Raw genomic sequence first — 21,415 nt, forward strand, 5'->3', positions numbered from 1 at the left:
TTCGCACGACATATAGGAGGCTATGGCACGACACAATGCGAAACAACTACGAACCACAACTCAAATAGGGTTTTGGTTTATGGACTGCGCTATTGAGTACGTGCGCGTACCTACCTGAACTGCTCGAACGTCGGCGTGCTGAAGAAGCCGCCCGAATTGATGCAGTATGGCAAGAAGTCGACGAAGCTCAGTCCTCCGCCCAGAGAAGCGTGTTGCCGGGTGGCCTCGCTGTACGATGGTGGGAAAGACGAAACGTCCGGGCATCCCATCAGCGTAGGAGCAGACATGGTCGTCGTCTGCTCTCGGGCGGCTTTCGCCGGCGGAACCAACGAGACCACCGAAGCTTCCTTGCTTTGCGGTTCCGATGACGGTAGCGTGCGAACGTCAATGACCAGTGCTCATAGGCCGCTGCCGATGGTAAACAGTGACCGGCGCGTCATAGTACGTGCATTTCACATCACGGCGACACCACCGACAGTTTACAACGCGAGCTGTGCCCATCCCTACCCGTGATAACGCGTGTCACATGTCTCGCTCGGAGTAGCCTGTAGACGTTGCCGACGTTGCCCTTCTTCTCAGTAAAAGCAGCACCAGCGTGCTGTCCCAATAAACGAACAACTTCGTAAAACGGTAAAGGGCCTTGCGGTAAAATTACAGTCACCACAGTGCCCGAGCCAGAGTGCATGAACCAGCAGATAAATGGCACATTTTCCGCCTTTGAAACAGGACAGTGACAAGCGCCACTAGACAAAACGGCGACAAATTGTACTACCGCATCACGCATGGAGTGCTGACCAGTAAAGCTTCTGTTGCCTCAACTAGTGAGCCTACCCAGCGCCTCCTACCTCAACGACGCTCGTACTGTTTGACTTCAGTCTTCGATAAGCTTGATTTTTCCTTTGAGTCTAGCAATTTTCGCCAGTTTCGGCAAGATCCCCGGTGGTTCCGGCAGTTCCGGTCGATCGAAGAGAGCGAGAGGGCACTCGGCGAAAATGGCGACCTCGAGGCTGCTCAAGGGTACTGCAGTTCTACTTCAAAATGTGGCCAGGAAGTCGTGCGTAAGTTGTTTGAACGATTCGATCAGCGAGCCTTAAACAGTATGACTGACGTGAAGCACGGTTGTGCGGAATTGTTGCGATGCCGTCGCGTAGAGCGGCCAGAGTAAAGTTGCACTCGAAGGGGGGCGCATGCTATGTGGATGCCGATTGACCTTCTGTGACCGCTTTGCAGTGGTTCCTTAACCATGCATCTCATGCTAGGTGTCCTAACTTACTCTGCGGAATGTGTCAACATTCTTGAAGCGAGTTTGAAGCTCGCAGCTTTTTCCAGTGCTTCCTCCGCCCGAGAAGTTGGTGCAGTTTAGGGCCGCGCATGCTGGTTGCAGGTGCCGGTTTTAGGCCATTCATACGAACATGCGTGAGCAGTCAAAGCGTTCGCATTCGCTTTCATAAATAAATGTTGCTTCCGTCTTTGCTTCGTTTCTTCAAAGTTTTCCTGCTGTTGTCCTAACTAGCTGGGAATCGCTGGCGTAATGTTAAAAACCAGCACAGTAAATCAACGGCCCACAATAATGTAACAGTATGCGCGAAATATGGCAAAACGTAATGAAAATGAAGTGACTATTCTTGTAATAATGTTTAAGGCAAGGAACGGAAAGTACAGAGAGACAGTGCGGAATTGATAAAATATAGCTTAAAGTCCTTAATTGACGCGGCAAAGATGTTTGGGTTGTGTATGCTATAATGATTTAATATGCATGGTAAAGTAAAACGAAGGCTCTGGTTACTGTATAACGTTCTCGTTTATATACAGATTACAGTAGGTTGTGCTCTCGTGATAGATAAAATAGCACCCGCTATACGCAGCATCTTTCCTCCCTTAGATAAAAACAAAAATGCATGCTAAAATTCAAGATTGCTACAGGCAGGCAAAAACGAAAAACAAACCAGAACACTAACCAGTATATTTAGGTTACATAATTTCGGTACCACATGGGCGCTGATCTACGCGGCACCCCTGCAGCCACATTTTCCGTCCGCCCAGTGGTTCCTTGCTGTTGAGTGTGTTCCATTTGCTGCTCGTCAAGCACAGCACACTCTGCACCAGAAGTCGGAGAAAGTTCTTCATGCAGTGTGTCTGCCTCTGCCATATCCTGCACAGACTCCTGACGACCATCAGCCGATGTTGCAGTGTCTGCTGTTGCCAAAGCCGTGTCCCGAGTATCAAGGCCTGCAGAAGACTCGAAGTAAGGCACATCCATCTCCAACCGGACTGCTACAGCACGATGCCCCTTCACTTTCTCAACCAACAGCGGTGCATCTTGTTGACCTCCCTGGACAGCAACTTCGACGCATTCTGTTTCTTCCCATCTGCCAGCAAAAATGAATTCCTGCCTATACGCTTCTTCACCTCCAGGGGCAAGGAAAACTTCTGTTCGCTTTTTATGTCGATACCTCTCCGTATGTTCACAAGGTCCCCCATGTTGATGGTGGAATCTCTGGCACCCCGTTTCTCATCCGTGTAGCTCTTCACTTGCTGTTGCCGGTTCTTGACCCGTTGTCGTAAGTCTGCCATGTGCACCACTGGCTCATCACAGAATCCTTCTCCTGGAAGGCCAATCACATCTAAGCGAGTCCGAAGTCTCCTTCCGTGTAGCAAGAATGCTGGAGACACCCCTGTTGTGGCGTGTGGTGTAGCCCTGTAGACACTCAGGTACTCCAAGATGGCTTCCTTCAATGGCCTGCACTCCAGTGACGCAGTCTGCAGGTATTCCTTCAGAACGCGATTAAGCCTTTCGACCTGGCCATTGCACTGAGGGTAATACAACAATGTCACACAATGCTCAATACCTCTGGCCTCTAAAAATTCCTGAAAATTTGTAGACATCAATTGGCGGCAATTGTCTGTGACCATACTCCCTGGGTACCGTTCCCATGAAAAAAGCTCTAACAAGACCTTGACTACAGACTGTGCTGTTATAGATGAAACAAAAACCACTTCAGGCCACTTGCTGTGATAATCCACGATTGTTACTGCAAACCTGCAGTCAGGCGGTGCACGTGCCACTGACCCCACAATATTTATTCCTAACTTATTCCATAGCTTCTCAGGCCATTCTACTGGCTGCAGTAATGCTGTCATAGTTTTTGCAGGCTTATCTGTGGCTTTACAAACTGCACAGTTCCTGATGGCATTTTCCACATCGTCGTCCATCCTGGGCCACCAGTACAACTCTCGTAGCCGTTGCGTTGTTCTGAAAATGCCCGGATGAGATTCATGAGCAAGTGCAACAAACTCGGATGTGAGATCTGTGGGAGGCACTATCCGCTCTGCACGAAACAACCCCTCCACAACAGACACACCACCTTTCTATTCGAAGGGGGCGCCAGCCTGTGCCATTGCTGGATAGCAAAGTCACTAGCGCCTGATGGTCAGTCCTTAAAATAAATTTTTGGCCCCACAAATACACATGCTAATGCTCGCAAGCCCATTGGCACGCTAATGCTTCCCGTTCTCCAGTAGAATACTTGCGTTCTTGTGGTGACAAGGTCCTGGACGCGAATGCCACCGTGCGCGACTCCCCATTAACAACTTGTTGCAACACAGCTCCTAATCCGTAGTCTGAAGCATCAGCAGTCACCTGTATCGGTAGCGCACTGTCGAACATGGCCACAGCACCACACGATGCCAGTAGCGACTTGGCCTTGCAGAAACTGTCTTCCGCACTCTGGTCCCAGCAGAACTCCTGGCCCTTGCGAAGAAGCCTTCGCAATGGCTTCACTTCTGCATAATACGGAATGAAGCGAGAATAATAGCCGAGAAGTCCCCAAAAAAGAATGCAGACCACCCAGATCAGTCGGTGGCTGCGCGTGAAGAATCGCATCAACTTTCGACTTTAGGGGCCTGAACCCTTCAGCACTGACATGGTGGCCCAAAAATTACAGTTCTTGCACTTCGAACACACATTTCTTGTTTAGTTGCAAGCCGGCTTTAGCAATACGTCGTAAAACCTCACGCAAGTGGTTGGTGTGTTCCCCTTTTGTCCTGCCGAAGACAATGATGTCATCATTATAGAACAGAACGCCATTACAACCCTTCAATATCTCCTGCATCATCCGCTGAAATGCAGCAGGGGCCGAAGCGAGGCCAAAACATACTTTGCGGAAACGGAACAGCAATTCATGCATCACGAACATTATTTTTCTACTGCCTTCAGCCAGCTCCACTTGGTAGTATGCGGATGCCAAGTCTAATTTTGAAAACCATGCTGCCCCATTCAGCTCATTCAAAAGTTCTTCAGTATGAGGCAGTGGGAATTCATCAGCCACTACTGCTTTGTTTGCTTCCCACAAATCTACGCAGAGGCGGACCCTTCCATCCTTTTTCTTCACTACAACTATTGGAGGCACCCACTGTGACCCATTTACACGCTCAATGATGCTTTCCTGTTCCAGTCTTGCTAACTCGTTAGAAATTTGTTCTCGGAGTGCCAAGGGCAGGTGCCGAATCTTTGCTGCCACGGGCTTCACATCAGCGCGCAGCTTCACATCATGCACGAAATCTTTTGCCAAACCCAATTTATCAGAGAAAGGGGAAGAAAATGCACATAATTCTGGGAGCAGTGACTCGATGCTCACAGTCGTCTGCAAACATGCCAACGATGCTCCATTAATGCACAACTGCAGCTGCTTGACTGCATCTAAACCCAACAATGCCTTGCCCTGCAGAACCACGTGAAAACAAACATTGGCAGATCAACTCCCGTGCACAGTCTTGGCCACAAAACACCTTATGACCGGAATTGTTCGGCCAGAGAAGTCCCGCAGCGTCGCCACGGCAGGACCCAAGTCAAACCGGCAGGCGAACTTTTCTTGGCATAGTTGGTGAGGTAAAATGGACATAGCTCAGCCCGTGCCTACCAGCAGCTGGACTGATTCGTTCTCGATGCACACATCAACGGCCAGAATCCCCCGTTTCTCCTGCGTCACTGTCAGCATGCCCAACACCTCTGTGCAGTCTTCATCTCTAATAGCACGCACTTCTGCTTCTCCGCGGCTTTCACACATTACTTGGAAATGCCCAATCTTGTGGCACCTTGCACAACCTTCCCTTGCACCTTGCATTTCCGCGAGTTGACCAAGTGTCCTGTTGAGCCACACCTGCAGCACTTGCGCACCGGGGCTGACGAAGAACCGCCCCTTAGTGGCTGACTTCTTGCCTCCGTCACTCGCTGGACCGTGTAAGCGTCGTAACAGTCTTCATACAGTCGAGCACCGTTTACCGCCTCTTCATACGCTCGCAGGATGTCAATGACCTTGTCCGACATAAAGGTAGACCCTTTCAATAACAACTTCTCTCAGTTGTACACTTCGAACCTTATCACGCAAAGCTGTCTTAAGAAAATCACCAAAGTCGCACTTCTTTGCGAGTTGCCGGAGAGCTGTGACGTAGTCCCGTATCGGCGCAGGATGTCAATGACCTTGTCCGACATAAAGGTAGACCCTTTCAATAACAACTTCTCTCAGTTGTACACTTCGAACCTTATCACGCAAAGCTGTCTTAAGAAAATCACCAAAGTCGCACTTCTTTGCGAGTTGCCGGAGAGCTGTGACGTAGTCCCGTATCGGCGCAGGATGTCAATGACCTTGTCCGACATAAAGGTAGACCCTTTCAATAACAACTTCTCTCAGTTGTACACTTCGAACCTTATCACGCAAAGCTGTCTTAAGAAAATCACCAAAGTCGCACTTCTTTGCGAGTTGCCGGAGAGCTGTGACGTAGTCCCGTATCGGTTCGTCCAGAAGTTGTCGCCTTAATGTGAATCGGCGACACTCAACAAGAACATTCACAGCGCTTGTGAAATGGTGTTCCAGCAAGGCGAGCACTTCTTGGTAAACGTCCGCAGCAGCTGTGCTCGTGACTTCCGGTCCCGGAGTAAACGTGTGGAAAGCCAGACGACCTTCAACGCCTAGGCATTGTAATTGAATGACCGTCTTTCGTTGCTGCAATTTCTCATCGAGTCCGTTTGCTTGTAGAAAATTTTCAAAGTCCTCCTTCCATTGGTGCCATGGTACAGGCGGTTGTGCAGGTACTTCCAGGAAAAGGCCCACTGGCAGTAGTGCAAACGAATCCATCGCCTGACAACGCCTCCCGCGCTTGACTAGCCGCAATCCTGCAGTCGAGATGGCCAAATGTAAAGCCGCAGGACTGTCGACTGCGCCAGTATGTAGTGACGCCGCAGCATCGCTGCCCAGGAGAGAAATGACGATAAGATTCCGGGGTGGCGTGTGCCACCAAATGACTGCCGTTTATTCTGATGACGATGTTTATATACAGATGACAGTAGGTTGTGCTCGTGATAGATAAAATAGCTCTATACACAACAGCTACTTTTAGCCTCAGTTAAGACACGACACGACTGGGCACTTAACTAAATACAGGGTTAGAGGAGCCCACCATGTATAGTTCAGAAACGTAGCTCCTACCTTTTTGCTGCACCACTCACTAACAGTTCACAGTATTTTTCTGTTGTATATATTACTGGTTTTCTGCTTTGGAAAATTATAGAGACATTTTAATTGCGAGTTATAGTTTGTCAAATGGAGCACTTACTGGCAGTTACATGTAGAATTTATTCAAAGCTGTTTAACAGTAAATCCAGTTCAAAACTAAAGGACACGTATTCTTTTCGAAGGCAATCTTTGCAAGGTGGCATTTTGTGTAATTTAGCACTACTACATTTGAAGGCATGCAAATAAGTCACTTTCACTATCACCTTTGCCATCCATTTGTAAACTTGTGTACGAAATTTTTATTTGCCCAAAACTCGAATACACATCTGCAATTCGGTCCCCTCATCAGGCGTGCTTAACAAAATCGAATCCATCCAGACAACCCACAAGCCCTTACTTGCAACATTTCTTGCCTATGCCTCCCTCAGCTCTGTGATTCTGTACTAGCTTCGTTAATGACTGTGACATTGCAACTAGCGTGGAAAAACACAAAGGACAGTGCCAAAAGGTATTGACGGGACAGCTGTTCCGTCAGTACCTTTTGTCGCTGTACTTTGTGTTTTTCCACGCTAGTTGCAATGTCGCAGTCATTAACGAATACACACCAACTAGCCCAACTGTCTTCCATGATCTTTACTAGCTCCACCAGTGTGCACATCATCTCGTCTGCTCAGCTCCATGTGCATCCAACACTTTGAACGCCTTTAACATATGGGTAGTGGGTTCAGGGAGCGGCCATCGGTGAGGCGGCTCGTGTCAACGGTACCAGATGGCGCCACCAAAGCATGGGCTGAATGAAATGCGGCACGCCGCGTCGTGGCTGCGCGCTATTCACAGAATCGTCAGAGAAATAACAAGGCTCTGTGTTTTAAAACGAGTCCTACAAATAGGTGCAGCTGCACACATGGAATGTCAGCAAATCAAGAGAATTAGATGTAGTAGCGGCCAACAGCCAATAGCGCAGAGGTGCGAACGAGCAGCCCCGTTAATGCTTTGCAACGCTGAACGTGCTCTTATGCAGGTATGACTCTGGTATTTCAATGATGAAATGAACGGCAGCGCGAGAAGGACACTAACAAGAAAGGGGCACCACACGTGCACACTACCAACTATTTATTAACCGGAAAAGTTGCATATACATTCCCCTCATGCATGAGACTCACCGCAATTATCGCTCCAACCTAATATGTGGAAAACAAGTGGAAACATCAGGATAACAGACAGGAGACCTTAACCCTGCAGAAAAAACTAACAGGTTTTGATAAAAGAAATTAGAAACAAAAAAGGGCTATCTCTTAGCAAAAGCAGTGTCAAACAATTAGCAACAGCCGAGTCGTTGATGATGAATGCAACGCTGATGAATGCAAGACAAGACAGAATAACTTGGATAAAACAAAACTCCTTTATTGGAGCGCTCCAACTATGCACACTGTGAAACATATCCTTCAATTTCTCAAAAAGAAAAAAAAAACGTGCCTCGATTCCTTGTTAAGGACGCGTGAGCAAAAGCGTGCTGAAGTCCGAGGGGCTGAAGCACAAAAGCTCTGCGATGAGGTCCACAAACACACAGGGCTATTCTGTGTACCCGAGGATTACACACCACAAACGCAATCACGTCCGACAAGTCCGGGCCAAGTGCAGGGTCGGCTTCGATGCGAGCAGCATGCTGCTCGACGAGCATCCTGGTCCGGGAATAGAGCCAGAACGGTCTTGAAGGCCCGAGGGAAAGCTCAGGAGCGCCACCCTGTTTGGGTGGTGCGAGGACTGCCGAGGGAACCACAGTAAGCTGTCACGTTGGTGAGATCGGGCGGAAGCTGGGGGTGGCTGCTGGGAGACCGCTGCCTTGGCAGCGGCACGGCAGGTAGGGCTTAGAGGCCATCTGGGGAGATGGCTCAACGAAGATCGTGAGCAGGGAGCCCACGGGACGCTGGCTATTGGAGAAATCCTGGAGGCAGCGGGAGGAACCGCTGTGGTACCTCTGCCGAGGCAGAGGTGGGGCAGAGAACGCTGGAGGAACCGCCAGGAAGGCGGGGCGTTGAGGCTCGAGAACACGATGCCCACGAGAGTGCTGTCGAAGTAGCAGGGAGGACAGCCGGAGCGAGCACCGCGCACACCCGCTCTCGCCGAGCGTTGAGGCGACTGACGCAAGGCGAAACGCACAGAGTCGAGGAAGAACGGGCACATACGTCTGCCCCCTCAAACGTCCGAGAGGAACTGCGAGACTGCTAGTCGCGCGCACGGGTAGTGCGGGCGCGCGGAGCATATTTTAGAGCGCCGTAGCCTTACAGCCCATGCTACAACAGCGCCACCGCTTACATCCGGGACCTGTCGACATTCGCCGCCTCACCGCATCGCATGGTGTGCGCCAGCACCTGAACCCACTACCCATATTCTAGGGTACCATAAGTGGGCGGATGAGGTTAAGAAGTTTGCAGGGGTCAAGTGGATGCAGCTAGCACAGAACCGGGTTAATTGGAGAAATATAGGAGAGGCCTTCACCCTGCAGTGGCTATAGTCAGGCTGATAATGATGATCATGCTAGCGAAACGTTCACTCGCTATGGCGGTTGTATTTGAGTGCTGTTGATTTGCCGTGTATAATTACTCGGGCAGATTAAAGCTTGTTTGAGTATGCAACTTGTGTTTGCCCCCTCTGGCCCGAACCCGCCGCTGTGGCGACTTCTCGCACCATGGGTTGGGTGTGACAGCTCTGTCTGTTAGGGCTGGCAGACTGGGACTAGAAGGTGGCTATAGCGTCTAGCCCCCTTTGGCGCATTATTTCGAGAGTAACCCCCATAACGCGCACCAACATGGCCACCTTGTAGTTCGTCTCCATCAAATCCTGGCTTCTGCAGCCGAGATTGAACCCATGTCTTCAGGCTTGGTAGTTGAGTGTTCTAATCACGGTGTGACAATGACTGGGACCTTTAGATTTAATGATGCCAGCCTGGTGAAATATCGCTCTGTATAAATTTATCACACTGTGTGACCAGTGACTAAGCAAAGCAGAAAAGCATGCAAATTGCAAAAGCGCGGCTTTGCGATACAGGTTCCCCGCCGCCTCCACCAGCTGGCGGCCACCAGCTTCAGCCAGACTCTGGTGAATGTGCCCGAGACTGTGGTTACCACACTGGACAATGGCATGCGGGTGGCAACCGAGGACTCCGGCAATCCAACATGCACAGTGGGTGTCTGGATTGATGCAGGCAGCCGCTATGAGACCGAAAAGAACAATGGCGTCGCCCACTTTCTCGAGCACATGGCCTTCAAGGTGAGAGCTCTGACTACCCTGTGGGTCTTGTTTTGCCTTGATGCTGTCTACAGGTATAGTGGCTAGCGGTTCAATTTAGTAATAAATAAGGAGTCAAAGCAGAAATGAAATATAGAGGCAGTATAGACTGTTATATTGTGGGCGCTGCAATTTTTTTTATAGGTGGCGCCATCTAGCAGCTATATTGTGAGCAACTGTCATGCTGGTATGTGTGGTCGAATCTGCGGAACAGGAGACAAGTAGCGCACATTGGCTTTTTGGAGCTTTCGCGTTCAAATTTTTACGTTCTGTAAGTACCTGACTGGAAGAAAAAAAGCCTTTTTTTCACTTAAAGGGACACTGCAGCACTTTTTGCGAAAATTGGGCTTTCAGCAGAAACCCAGTTTTTTATTTTGTGAACTCTAATATCAGATTGAAATTATGCAGAAGAAAGCAGAAATACAGTTAAAACTGGTTATAACGAAACTGTAAAATGTCCGGAATTTTTTGTTACATGCAGTTTTTGCATGAAGACGCAAAAGGAGCATGTAGAACGAAAGCCAGATTAAGGATTGATGTAAGGGAAGCTACCTTGAAAGTCTTTGCAGTAAATCAGAATTACTCGAAGTCATAGAAGCGGTGAAATGCTTCGCTACTGCTATCTACTGCGGCGGCAGCCTTCACCTCCTGTGCGGCTCGCGCGACGCGTCTCCGAGGAAACAAGCAGGGGGGGGGGGGGGGAGGAATCAGTCTAGGGGAGAGAGCACACGTCGCCGCCGTTGTCGTCGTGGGCTTGCCCGCCCACCACCGTTGCCCCAGGAAACCGACCCTACCTCATGTCGCCAGAGCGCTTTGCTGTCGACCCGTGTGGGAGCCCTCGTCAACCACGTGGCAGCGATGAATGTGCGCTGCTCGCCCCGTGTCTTTTTTTTCTGTTCTTTCTTGCCGCTCTTAAGTATGAACTATTGTAGTGCCATGTTCGGAAAGCGAAAGCAGCAGAGGCTGCTGCGTCTGCCAAGGAGATGCAGCATCGGCACTAAAACACGGTGCATTGTATCAACTGCGGTTGCTCGTTGCTATAGTAGGCGTTCCTCTCACTTCAGTGTGTGTTTTATCGTCCTAAATCTTGCAGGGTTCTGCAAAATTTCCAGTAACTTGGCACTAGCTACGAGACAGTCGGCGCCAAGAGTTCGTTATATCAAGGTCAACAGCCTCAACATGTTCGTTACATGGAGTTTTCAAATACATGCACTTCAATGGGGGCGGCGTTGGGGAATTGAAAAACTTGTAATATCGAAGAATTTGCTACATGGAGGCTCGTTAAATAGAGGTTTAGCTGTAGTCTTTTTTTCAGCAGAAGTATGCAGCCTGCGCGACAGGACTCACCGCGAGTCGTGCCGCCGCCTCTGATTGGCCAAGACGTCGCATGACAACATTCTGAAGACCGGGCAAGCTGCCGATGCAGCTCCTTCGCTGCACTATGTGCTGATCGCAGCTCTCTGCAGCTTTGCTTTTGTCATTTGGCAAGTCATTTCCACACAAATGATCAGGATTTTCACCACATGTATCCGTACCAGATGCGCCCATAAACGATGCAGCAGTTCCATTGTGGGGAATGAAGGTTTGGCTTGAAAACTTGCTTTGGTTAGAGGAACATTTTGAGAAGTAATGTGTTTCAATATTAGCGAAACTACATGACCCTCAGCGAAACCTCGGCGCGCATATTCCTGTGAATGAAGGGCAGCAAACAATGCCCTAGCTGACTATCTCAGTCTCAGGCCACCTGCCCCTGCTGAAGGTGATTGTTGTGAAAAATAAACCCAAGGCTTGGTGTACCAGATCCTGCTTCGAGTGCCAGTCGTCGTACCTTGGGGAAACGAATTTTATAGAAAGGGCGCCGCAGTACACAGCTGCCATCAGACAAATGAACAATAAGCGAAGCGCGGTTGCTGAGCTCTGCAATACATGCGAGGCATTGATGGGGCCATTGTGCTGGAGACCAAGTCAAATGCGTGCAGAATGCTGCTTGAGTCATAGGACATTTAGCAGACGTAGAGAACTTTTCCCATTTATCATGCTCTCACAATACACGTTTATTGAATTGACGGCTGACGTCTGTTGAAAGCAAAGCTGCAGCTCCTCGATTCGCACCCATACCTTCATGAGAAAACCATGTTCCGAAATATGTTTTTTTACACGAGCCTTGTCTTTTTCATTTTTAACCTAATTTGCATCGCTAAACAAGACAGGACTATGTAAAATGACGAGGCAGCAACGGGTGAAAAATCACAAGGCCATATATGAACATTAATAAAAAGATTCGCGCATTTAACACTGACACAGACTTGGAAGAAGACAGGACGTCCTGTCTTCTTTTATGTCTGTGTCCATGTTAAATGCACTAGCTTTTTTTAATAATGATGACACACCAACTAGCCCAGCTTTCTGCCTTGACTCCGTATATGAACAACTTCGATGATTGCTTGCTTGGACGCATCGAAGGAAACCTCGCTTTGTGTGCTCCTTACCTGAAAGCGCCTATACTCATCTGAGCGGTACACTCCTTATCTTCTAATAATGCTCCCGTAAGGGTTCTACGAACATATCAGGCACGTGCTGTGCTGGAAAGGATCTCAAAAAGCCTTCACAACCTAGCTGCGACACAGCAGTGGGCTCTTCTTAATCATCTGCTAGTTCGCAAAAATCATCAGCGCGTGCTGCTGATGAGTTGTCCATGTTTAGCACAGAAGCCGTTGTGCAGAGCTTTTGCGCAAAAAAAAGATAGACGCGAATATAACCATCCGCCGATGCTGTATGCCCGTCCCATCGAGAGATTGCACTCCATGAACAGATCGCAATCAACGCTAAACGCAACGGTTCACATACAAGTGAGACCTGAATAGTCAGAAAGTAATGGAACTATGAAGTGCAAGCCTAACCTTCCTTTTCTTCCTTTAAAGGGACAGTACACTGGCCAAAATATGTCATGAGATTATGGGGGAGATGTAAAGATCTTGCGTGATATAGTACAGATCAAGCAGTACAATATCAAAGAAAAGAAGCTTTACAATTTTAATTTGCCATTGAAAACTGCATAAAAACAACCGAGGCGCTACCTAGTGGAGAAACCCTAGTACTTTCAGTGTAGCCTCCCACGTGACTACATGTCAGCAAAATATTGCTGATTTTCGTAACTGCACATTGTTCTTTTTTCTTCTAGGAGTGCTTGCCATAATTTATTATATATCAGTGCGTCCTTAAATAAGAACCACCCCTGCTTTCGCACCACGATAGGTATGCTTTCAGGTTTTGCTACTAGATGGCGCCACAGTGTTAACAATTTCGTGAATGAAGCAATGACAGTGCCCACTAAAACTTTCGTCGACAAGAGCGTGCGTTATTGTGCCATAACAGCATTTAGTGTGAAACCAGTCGTCATAGCGGGCGCTGCTCATGGTTTCCAGCATCGGACTACATAAAAACGGGCGCGCACATTGATCGAAAAATTCCCGGTAAAAATTTTCTACAGCGTTTCTAACAAAACTGTTAGGAATCGAACATTTTAGACATCAATCTTTCCACTGCGGTGAAAAAAAATCGAGACCTAAATTACAGTGTTTTGTCCCTTTAATAACCGCGGTTCTATGAAATGGTAACTGTCGTGACTCTCTTGTGCAAGGAAACCGCATCATGGTTCAGCCATGCCTTTTTGTCAAAGCCCTATAGAAATCGCATTAGGAACAAACTGCATGTAGTCACTGTCACGAAGATGCTTCGAGTAGAATGTTTTCTTTGGTCAGCTTCTCTCCTCTCAGCAACGCCGCATTGCGCCGCGAGCTTTTAACACAATGGAAGATTACATCGTCGCGTCCACAGTTCTGCGTGCTCCGAATACATGCAGAGTTGTGTTGTATCAGGTGCACAACACTAAGTTGACATGTTTTGTACGTCTGCAATGCAGCAAGACAAACAGCGCATGCTCAAAGCCCCCTCCGTTGGCTCTGAATGCATCCGGCTCCTCACAGTGACATCACGACGGGCGGAGAAGCGAGGTTTCTCTCTCCGCTTTTCTGTAGCAGTCTCGCGGGGCGCGTGAAATTTGACTTGTGCGCTTTCAGTCGGCGATTTGCACAGGTGTTTTAGCATAATCAAAAAAATAACTTCACAGATGTGACGAAAAAATAATCTACTTCAAAAATCTATAGTATTGCCACATTTGAAAACCGCTGCAGTGTCCCTTTAAGCTGTTCGGCAAACTTCTGCATCTGATCGAGTTGGCCGAGGACTACAAGCCTGATTACAATTTGTGTGTACCTTTTTGTGGTACAGAGAGGCGATGGCATACCACTAACTCAGAGATGTGATGAAGCAAACAGTGCAGGGCAGCTTTCGATCCACTTTTTATCCCTGAAAGATATTTAGAGACTGGCTACTATATATTTGAGCAGTGAAAGCAAGCGAATTTAGCAGTTTCATGACAGTTTTAGGAGAAATGCTAATCGTGCTGTATTTGTTGGGCCCACCAATCATGCATATACTCTTGTTCACTACTGGAGTGTCTACTGCGTGGAGTTCTCACAACTCTACCGGAGTTCTATTCTATATCAATCTTTTATCCATTTCGCATCTGTTTATTTCACTCCTTTGCCACTGTTTTTGGGTAACAAAGCTGTTGCTTTCAAGCCTATATGGTGTCGGCTATTTGGCAATCGGATTTAAAGGTCCACAGAAATAAGAGTAAACAACACCATAACACTGATAGATATTGAACCATCCATCATTCTCCCGCAAAAATGTTCGATCTAGCTTCTGCAACACCAGAGATATAGTGCCCCTCTGCGGATCTTCTTTCATTTGTACATACCATGATCTTCTTCTTTCTTTTATACATACCATCGTCATCATCCCGCGGCTCTGGCACGCGCCTGGGTTCACCATCGGATTAAACACTGACACGGCGTACCTTGCCTTGCCGTCTCGACCTGGCCTTCATTTACAAGTGGTGAAGGTGAAATTCGATCCCCTTGCTGCCTTGTGCCCTGCCTCTCGCTGGAGCTACGTTCTGGTCGCCGTTTGGCAACAGCCATCATCGTTATGTCAACCGAAAGCAGTCCCGACCCGGCCGGACCCTCTACCTTGGCTACACCGCCGCCTCCCACTGTGCTCACACGATAACGCGACCTGCCGCTGCTCGCTGGTCATCGCGACGAAGACGGGGATGATTGGCTTGACACTTTTGAACGCTGCAGTGCCTACAACCGGTGGGATGATGCTTTAAAATTCCTCAATGTTTCCTTCTACCTTATTGAGGTTGCCAGGAATTGGTTTATCAACCGTGAGCCCCAGACCACTAACTGGCCCACCTTCAAACAGCAGTTCCGCCAATACTTCGCCGACCCGGCAGTTCGAACCGGGATCGTGAAGAACAAGCTCGCTTCCCGCCTTCAAGGTCCCAATGAGTCGTATGCGTCTTACATAGAAGCCATACTTGCACTTTGCCGGCGTATTAGACCCACCATGCCGAAATCTGAACGCGCACACCACGTAATGAAAGGAATCAATTCTGTGGCTTATAGCACCCTACTTACCCAAAATCCATCAAGCGTTGATTCCATTATTACGACCTACCAACGCCTCGAACAGCTGCAGTCCTCCCGATTGCAGCCCGGCTTCTCTACTGGCCCGACCTCTACTGACCTCGATCTACGAGCCCTGATTCGAGCGATAATCCGTGAGGAGCACCAAGCCCTCAGCCCTTTCTGCCGGCACGAGTGCGGTCATTGTTCTCCTTCTAATGACGCCAGCCTCCGCCACATCATTAAAGAAGAGTTGGCCACTATCAACCACCCTGTCACAGCTGATCCTCCGGCACCTCGCCCAGCGCCGTCTTACGCTAATGTTGCTGCATTCCCTTCTCCATTTGTTCCCCCACCCCAAGCTCTACCCTACAACCACATCAACGCCATGACGACGGCTCAAGCTACGCCGCCCTATTACGCACCTTGGCGCCCCTCTCGCCAAGTGTGCTATTATTGTGGAATTCGAGGACATATATCCCGCTTTTGTCGCTGACGCATTCAGAACAAGCAACGTGGTTACGACGCCTTCGACGCCTCCTTTTGTTCCCCCACCACGATAAGCACCGCCCTACAACCACATCAACACCGTGACTACGGCTCATCTTACGCCACCCTATTACGCACCATAGCGCTCCTCGGGTGCTTCTAATTGACCGCGGGACGGCCTTCTTATCGACAGTCGTTGCCGAAGTTCTTCATGTGTCATTCACCCTTCATAAACAACCTCAAGCTACCATCCCCAAACTAACGGTCTGACTGAGTGATTTCAACGCACACTATCGTATATGATATCCATATACATCACACTCACACCGGATCACCGAAATTGGGACACTATTCTCCCATTCGTCACATTCGCCTATAATACAGCAGTACAGCGGACTACCGGTTACTCTCCATTTTTCCTCATTTTTGGCCATCCTCCCACTACAATTCTCGACACTTCCTTCTCTACGCCGGACTACTACTCATCAGTACCAGCCCAGTTCTTATCCCGTGTGGCCAGATGCCGTCATCTTGCCCGCTTCAACACAGAAGCGTGCCAGAAAGACCGCAATAGTCGCTACGAATCTACGCATCATGTGGTCTCTTTTCGTCCTGGTGATGAAGTACTGCTTTATACACCACTGCGCACCCCTGGCCTTAGTGATAAATTTCAGCGCCACTATCTTGGCCCCTACAAGGTCATCAATCAAACTTCCTCTGTGAACTACCAAGTCGCACCTGTTGATCCTCCAGCCGATTGACGCCATCTTAGAACTGAAATGGTTCATGATTTCTCTCGCTTGAAGCCGTTTGTGCGCCGAGGTGAATCGGTTGGCTAGGAGCGGCCAGGCTGGCCGCTTTGGACCCCCCCCCCGGGAAGATTATGTGAGCCCTCCACGGATCTTCTTTCATTTGTACATACCATGTTCTTCTTCTTTCTTTTGTACATACCATCCTCATCGTCCTGCAGCTCCGGCACGCACCTGGGTTCACCATCGAATTAAACGCTGGCACGGCATACCTTGCCTTGCCGTCACGACTTTGCCGTTTTTGACCTGGCCTTCTTTCACAATATCGGCGATTAAAAATGACCTTTTCAATTTTTCCTCAACTCGTACGCCGAAGGTAATTATAAAAAAAAATAAAGGATACAAGTAAGTTCAAAGCTCCGCCCAGAAATACGTCACTTCACCGAACTTCCAGTTGCCGCGCACTCGCTCGCTCGCTGGCGTACTCGCGACAACCCGTACTCGCTCGCACACACCTGAGGAGTTCGCCAGTTCGCGCAGCGCACGAGTAATACGGTTAGCGTAGCCGTGGTTACGCGAAACTGTGGTTAGCCCATGTTACACGGCGGACCAAACTATGGTTACACCACTAACCGCGGTTATCGCAAATCGAGCTTGGCGACCTCGGTTGCATCGTTGGCCATGGTTGTGGCGGCGTATGTTGACTGAGGCTACTCGTCGGCGCCCGAGTGCGCAAAGTGTACGAGCGGGTCTGCTTCACAAAGTTTTTCATTTGCCCACTGTATCACATTTAAAGATCAATGTATAGAATATGCGGTGTCTGTGCCGCCCGGCGTCTTCGATTCCGGCCAAAAGCACAGCGACTGCGTACTGAAGCCTTATCCTGCCCTGTTGTTTGAACGGCTTGTTGCTGAGCAGAACGTCAAAGAATGTGTGGCCTTAGCTGTAATGAAAGTACACGAGTTTGCAACGCTTTCAGCACGAGATGCCGCGAGCAGGCTGAGGTACATTGTACTTTACCGCGGGGATGGGGAGCGCGATTGCGGCGAACGACGGTGCCGTGCGTGACCGTCCCTAGTTGTTGCTAGGCCCAAAATTGTTTCACTTCGAAGCCGCGGTGGTCGGCGCTTTGGAACTGGTCAACACTGTCATAAATCGTCTGCTTATGAAACTGCCTCATTGGGAATCCTATCCTGCCATAGTAAAAGAATCATAGGAATAACTCTGGCGACGCATTAATCGCAGAGCTAGTACGAGCAGATCAGAGCTGAAATGCACCAGCGGCAGCTGGCTTGAGCAAAAACTTACTTGTATCACAGCTATTGCTCTTACCAGCAATTTGCTGCTGTTCAGTGGTCCTCACGAGGGCTTCATACTTGATATTCGGCTCAGTATTCCAGACGCCAACAAATTTTAGCACGCTTTATTTCAGTCATCGGCGTTAACGATCCACCGTGTTGTTCGCGTACGGTATGCGGGAGGAGGGGCCACAGCGGCGGTATTCACGACATGCCTCACATGGGCTCCTGCAACGATAACTTTTCTCTTCGCGAGGTTGGTTCTACACGACTCAAGAACGCTGGTGACCGCGGAGAGTGACAAGGGTCTGTTGATGAGAACCGTCCTGTGGTCCATTTTTTGGGCATTTTTGGGATCATTGGCTACACGGGCAAGCTAGGCTGCCGCGTTCCGAATGCGTTCTACATAGAGTTCCACACCACCGCAATCCGACACCATCGTGTACGCTGTGGAGGAGGACGAGATCCCCGAGGAGGAATATAACAATCCTGCCTTGTGGTCCTTGGCCATCAAAGCCCACGACAGGGCCCATCCGAAGCCTGGGAGCGCACCGCCGATTCCGGCCACGGACGCCAAAGCAGCTCCTAATATACCCCGGCCAAGAGGCAGCTACCAAGAAGGAAGCTGCTACCTCGACTACCGATAGAACACTATAAAGTGGTATTTAGGCCTCAAGGTGGTTTTAACCTCTGTGAAACCACTGTAGAGACGCTCTGCGCGCCGTGTGTAAAGGAGCCGAGCAAAACTTCGAGGAAGCCCAGTACCTCGATCAGGTGAGGATCAATCCTACCAATAACTTTCACCATAAGCACGCCTTGCCCTAAAAGGACAGAAGTGTATGTAGCCCTGCAATACAGTCGAACCCGGTTATATCGAACCCGGATATATCGAATTTTGGTTATATCGAACTCACGGAATATCCCCTTGAAAATCCCATGTAAAAGCCGCGTAATATATCGAACTCAATTTCACCGGTCGTTCGATATATCGAACTCCGCACCACGCACTGGAAAGTGTGCCTTCCCCAAAGACGATCGCATCACGCTTGGCCGTTTGCCGCGTGACGTTTTCAAGCCACGCGCGAAAGGAATAAGAGGGGACAGTTCTGGACAGCGCCGCGCCCATTCCCTAAAGGTGCGCGCATCTGCAGTTATTGTTTCCCGCGCGCCAACACATGACGTTTGCAAGCCATGTGCGTGGGTGTGCCCATTCTTTTGCCGAGCTATCTCTCTCCTTCAGCACGCGCTACGCATGCGCCAAGCCAGCTCAGCCCGTTTTCAGACAGACGTCGGACGCTTTCTCCAGCGCGTGTTGCGAACCCTCTGCGCGCGGCGGCTGACATGGCTATGGCGCCTGCAGACGTTAAGAAGCGGCAGCTCTTTTTTCTTTTTTTCTTTTTTCTTTTTTTTTTTTTTTTACGAGAGTCATCCTTTCTTATTGTTAGGCTGTACGCGCGACGTAGCGTAAGATATGGTGGCTGCGGACGTTAAGAAGCGGCAGGCTTTTTTTTTTTTTTTTTTTGGCGGGAGCCGTTTATCTTTGCATGTATGAATCAACGGAAGCATGCGGTCTGCTGCTGCGATCATGACGCCCGCCCCAAGCGCGGCGTGATAAATCGAACCAGGCTTGTGCAATTAAGCCATCACGGGCACTCTGCCAAGTTCGCTCCCCGCCACCCGAGGAGCTATAAAAAGATAAACGCACCCTGACGTTATCACTGCGCAGCATCTTGGCACGCTGCCAAGAAATGAGCTGTGGATGCGACGACCGAAACAGAGCGGCGCGCGCCATCCAAATGCAAGCGAAAACGCTCGCGATTTCTGTCGCAGCGACACAGAAACCTTGTATTGAGCTGTCGCGGTGGCTAGAGCCGCAAGGGGGACGCAGTTCCAACAAGTTTGAAATTTTTCGCTCTGTCGCTGCCGCTCGTCGCTGAGATCGCTCAATCGCTTGCATGTGAGCGAGCTGGTCTTAACGCATTTTTTTTTTTTTTTTCAAATTCTCGGGTGAAAAAGTGGAGGGTGGGTTCATTATGCGAGTGGATTGATGAGGCGACACACGCGGTGTCGTTTTTTGGCATCGTAAGTGCCGTCACAAGCCGATTTTTGTATATTGAATTATCGATATATCGAACTATTTCGCGATCCCCTTCGAGTTCGATATATCCGGGTTCGACTGTATAAGCAAATCGATGACCAGACGATATTCGTTAGTGCGTACATCGCGGCACCAGACTCGTCGCCATCGAGGGGCTACAGCATACGTTTTACGCAAGACGACATTACCCTGTAGGTGAACAGGGGAAGTAATGCCCAAATAGAAAATGTGCTTCAGACACCATCGAGACATGTTTAAGGGCTGGTCTTGAATGTTCACACTCTAAGTCCGAACTCCTTGTAGTTCGAGAAGGCCCCAATCGAAAGAACAGACCTCTGCCTCCTGCAATCAGAGTTGAGCTCAAAGGACTGCCAATCAAACAAGTAGACACCATCAGAATCCTAGGCTTGTTCATTCAGAGTAACCATAGAAATTTAGCAACATTAGGTAAACTGACCACAACAGTCACCCAAACAGCCAGACTAATCAAGCGAATAGCCAACGAGAGGAGGGGCATGAAAGTATGCAACACTTGTGTCTCATTCAGGCTTTCGTCATCACCAGGCTAGTCTACACCTTGCCCTATTCGCACCTTTACTAAGACGATTGAGTGTCATATCCGGCAAGCTTACAAGACAGCACTAGGACTATGAAGAAACACCTCAACCGATAGGCTTCTAGCTCTTATAATGCACAACATACTTGATGAACTCAAGGAAGCGCATTTAATATCGCAGTACTCCTGACTGGCGCGCACCAAAGCCGGGAGGCTTGTCTTGCTGAGGCTAGGCATCAAGGCCGAACCCATAGTGGACGATCCCAGGCAAATACTTGCAGTAATCAGGAAGGAGCTTGTTATTAAGCCCCTCCCTAATAATATGCACCCCATTCACCACGAAAGCAGGCGACTAGCACGCGCACGTGCACTACACACCTAATACAAAGGAAACCAGTCGGTTGCTTACGTAGATGCGGCCGAATATGAAGAGACGGACCGAGGCTTCGCGATTTGTGTGGTTACTGGGGCCTGTGAGTCCATGCCTTCCAAAATCTTAGCTTCAGCTACTGTACGCACCAGAACCTCCGAGGCTGCAGAGGAAGCAGCCATCGCGCTGGCCTTCGCTTCTACCGAAGCAGATGTTATAGTCAATGACTCCAAAACAGCCGTACGGAATTTCGGGAGAGGCCGTCTGTCGGCTGCCGCCAAGATATCCTTAAAAGCTACCGTCCAATCCCTGCTAGGATGATAGAACTGGTATGGGTTCCGGCTCACTCGGGCAATCCCGGGAACGAGAAGGCTCACGAATATGCCCGAGGTTTCATCGGCCGGGTGGTGAGTACCTTGTTTCCCTCTGGCGCGAGGGAAGGCTTACTCTCGTTCCATGATATAACTCGCCATTTTAGCCTGGGAAGGCGCATCTTTCCTCCCCCACATAATCATTAA

The 21,415-nt window shown here is 49.3% G+C and overlaps 2 protein-coding genes across 7 annotated transcripts in view; one reads left to right on the top strand and one right to left on the bottom strand.

The window, feature by feature from the left end:
• The window catches only part of LOC146180294 (uncharacterized), an 85,697-nt gene extending 84,945 nt beyond the window's left edge, over positions 1 to 752 (bottom strand). For 2 of the 6 annotated variants that reach the window (XM_084579511.1, XM_084579515.1), the window contains exon 1: positions 115 to 743. In XM_084579511.1, the coding sequence (XP_084435637.1) occupies positions 115 to 287 (173 nt within the window). In that variant the 5' untranslated portion in view covers positions 288 to 743. Of the gene's footprint in view, positions 1 to 114 lie in introns of all 6 variants that reach the window. The other 4 variants (XM_084579510.1, XM_084579514.1, XM_084579509.1 and 1 more) reach the window with 4 other exon arrangements.
• Positions 753 to 855: 103 nt separating this feature from the next.
• The window catches only part of UQCR-C1 (Ubiquinol-cytochrome c reductase core protein 1), a 99,251-nt gene continuing 78,691 nt past the window's right edge, over positions 856 to 21,415 (top strand). The window contains exons 1-2 of the mRNA XM_084579516.1: positions 856 to 1,058; positions 9,561 to 9,782. Coding sequence (XP_084435642.1) covers positions 993 to 1,058; positions 9,561 to 9,782 — 288 coding nt within the window. The 5' untranslated portion in view covers positions 856 to 992. The remainder of the gene's footprint in view (positions 1,059 to 9,560; positions 9,783 to 21,415) is intronic.

Source organism: Amblyomma maculatum, chromosome 9, assembly GCF_055883805.1.
Source record: "Amblyomma maculatum isolate TAMU_Amacu chromosome 9, ASM5588380v1, whole genome shotgun sequence".
In the NCBI taxonomy this organism is placed as follows: Eukaryota; Metazoa; Arthropoda; class Arachnida; order Ixodida; family Ixodidae; genus Amblyomma; species Amblyomma maculatum.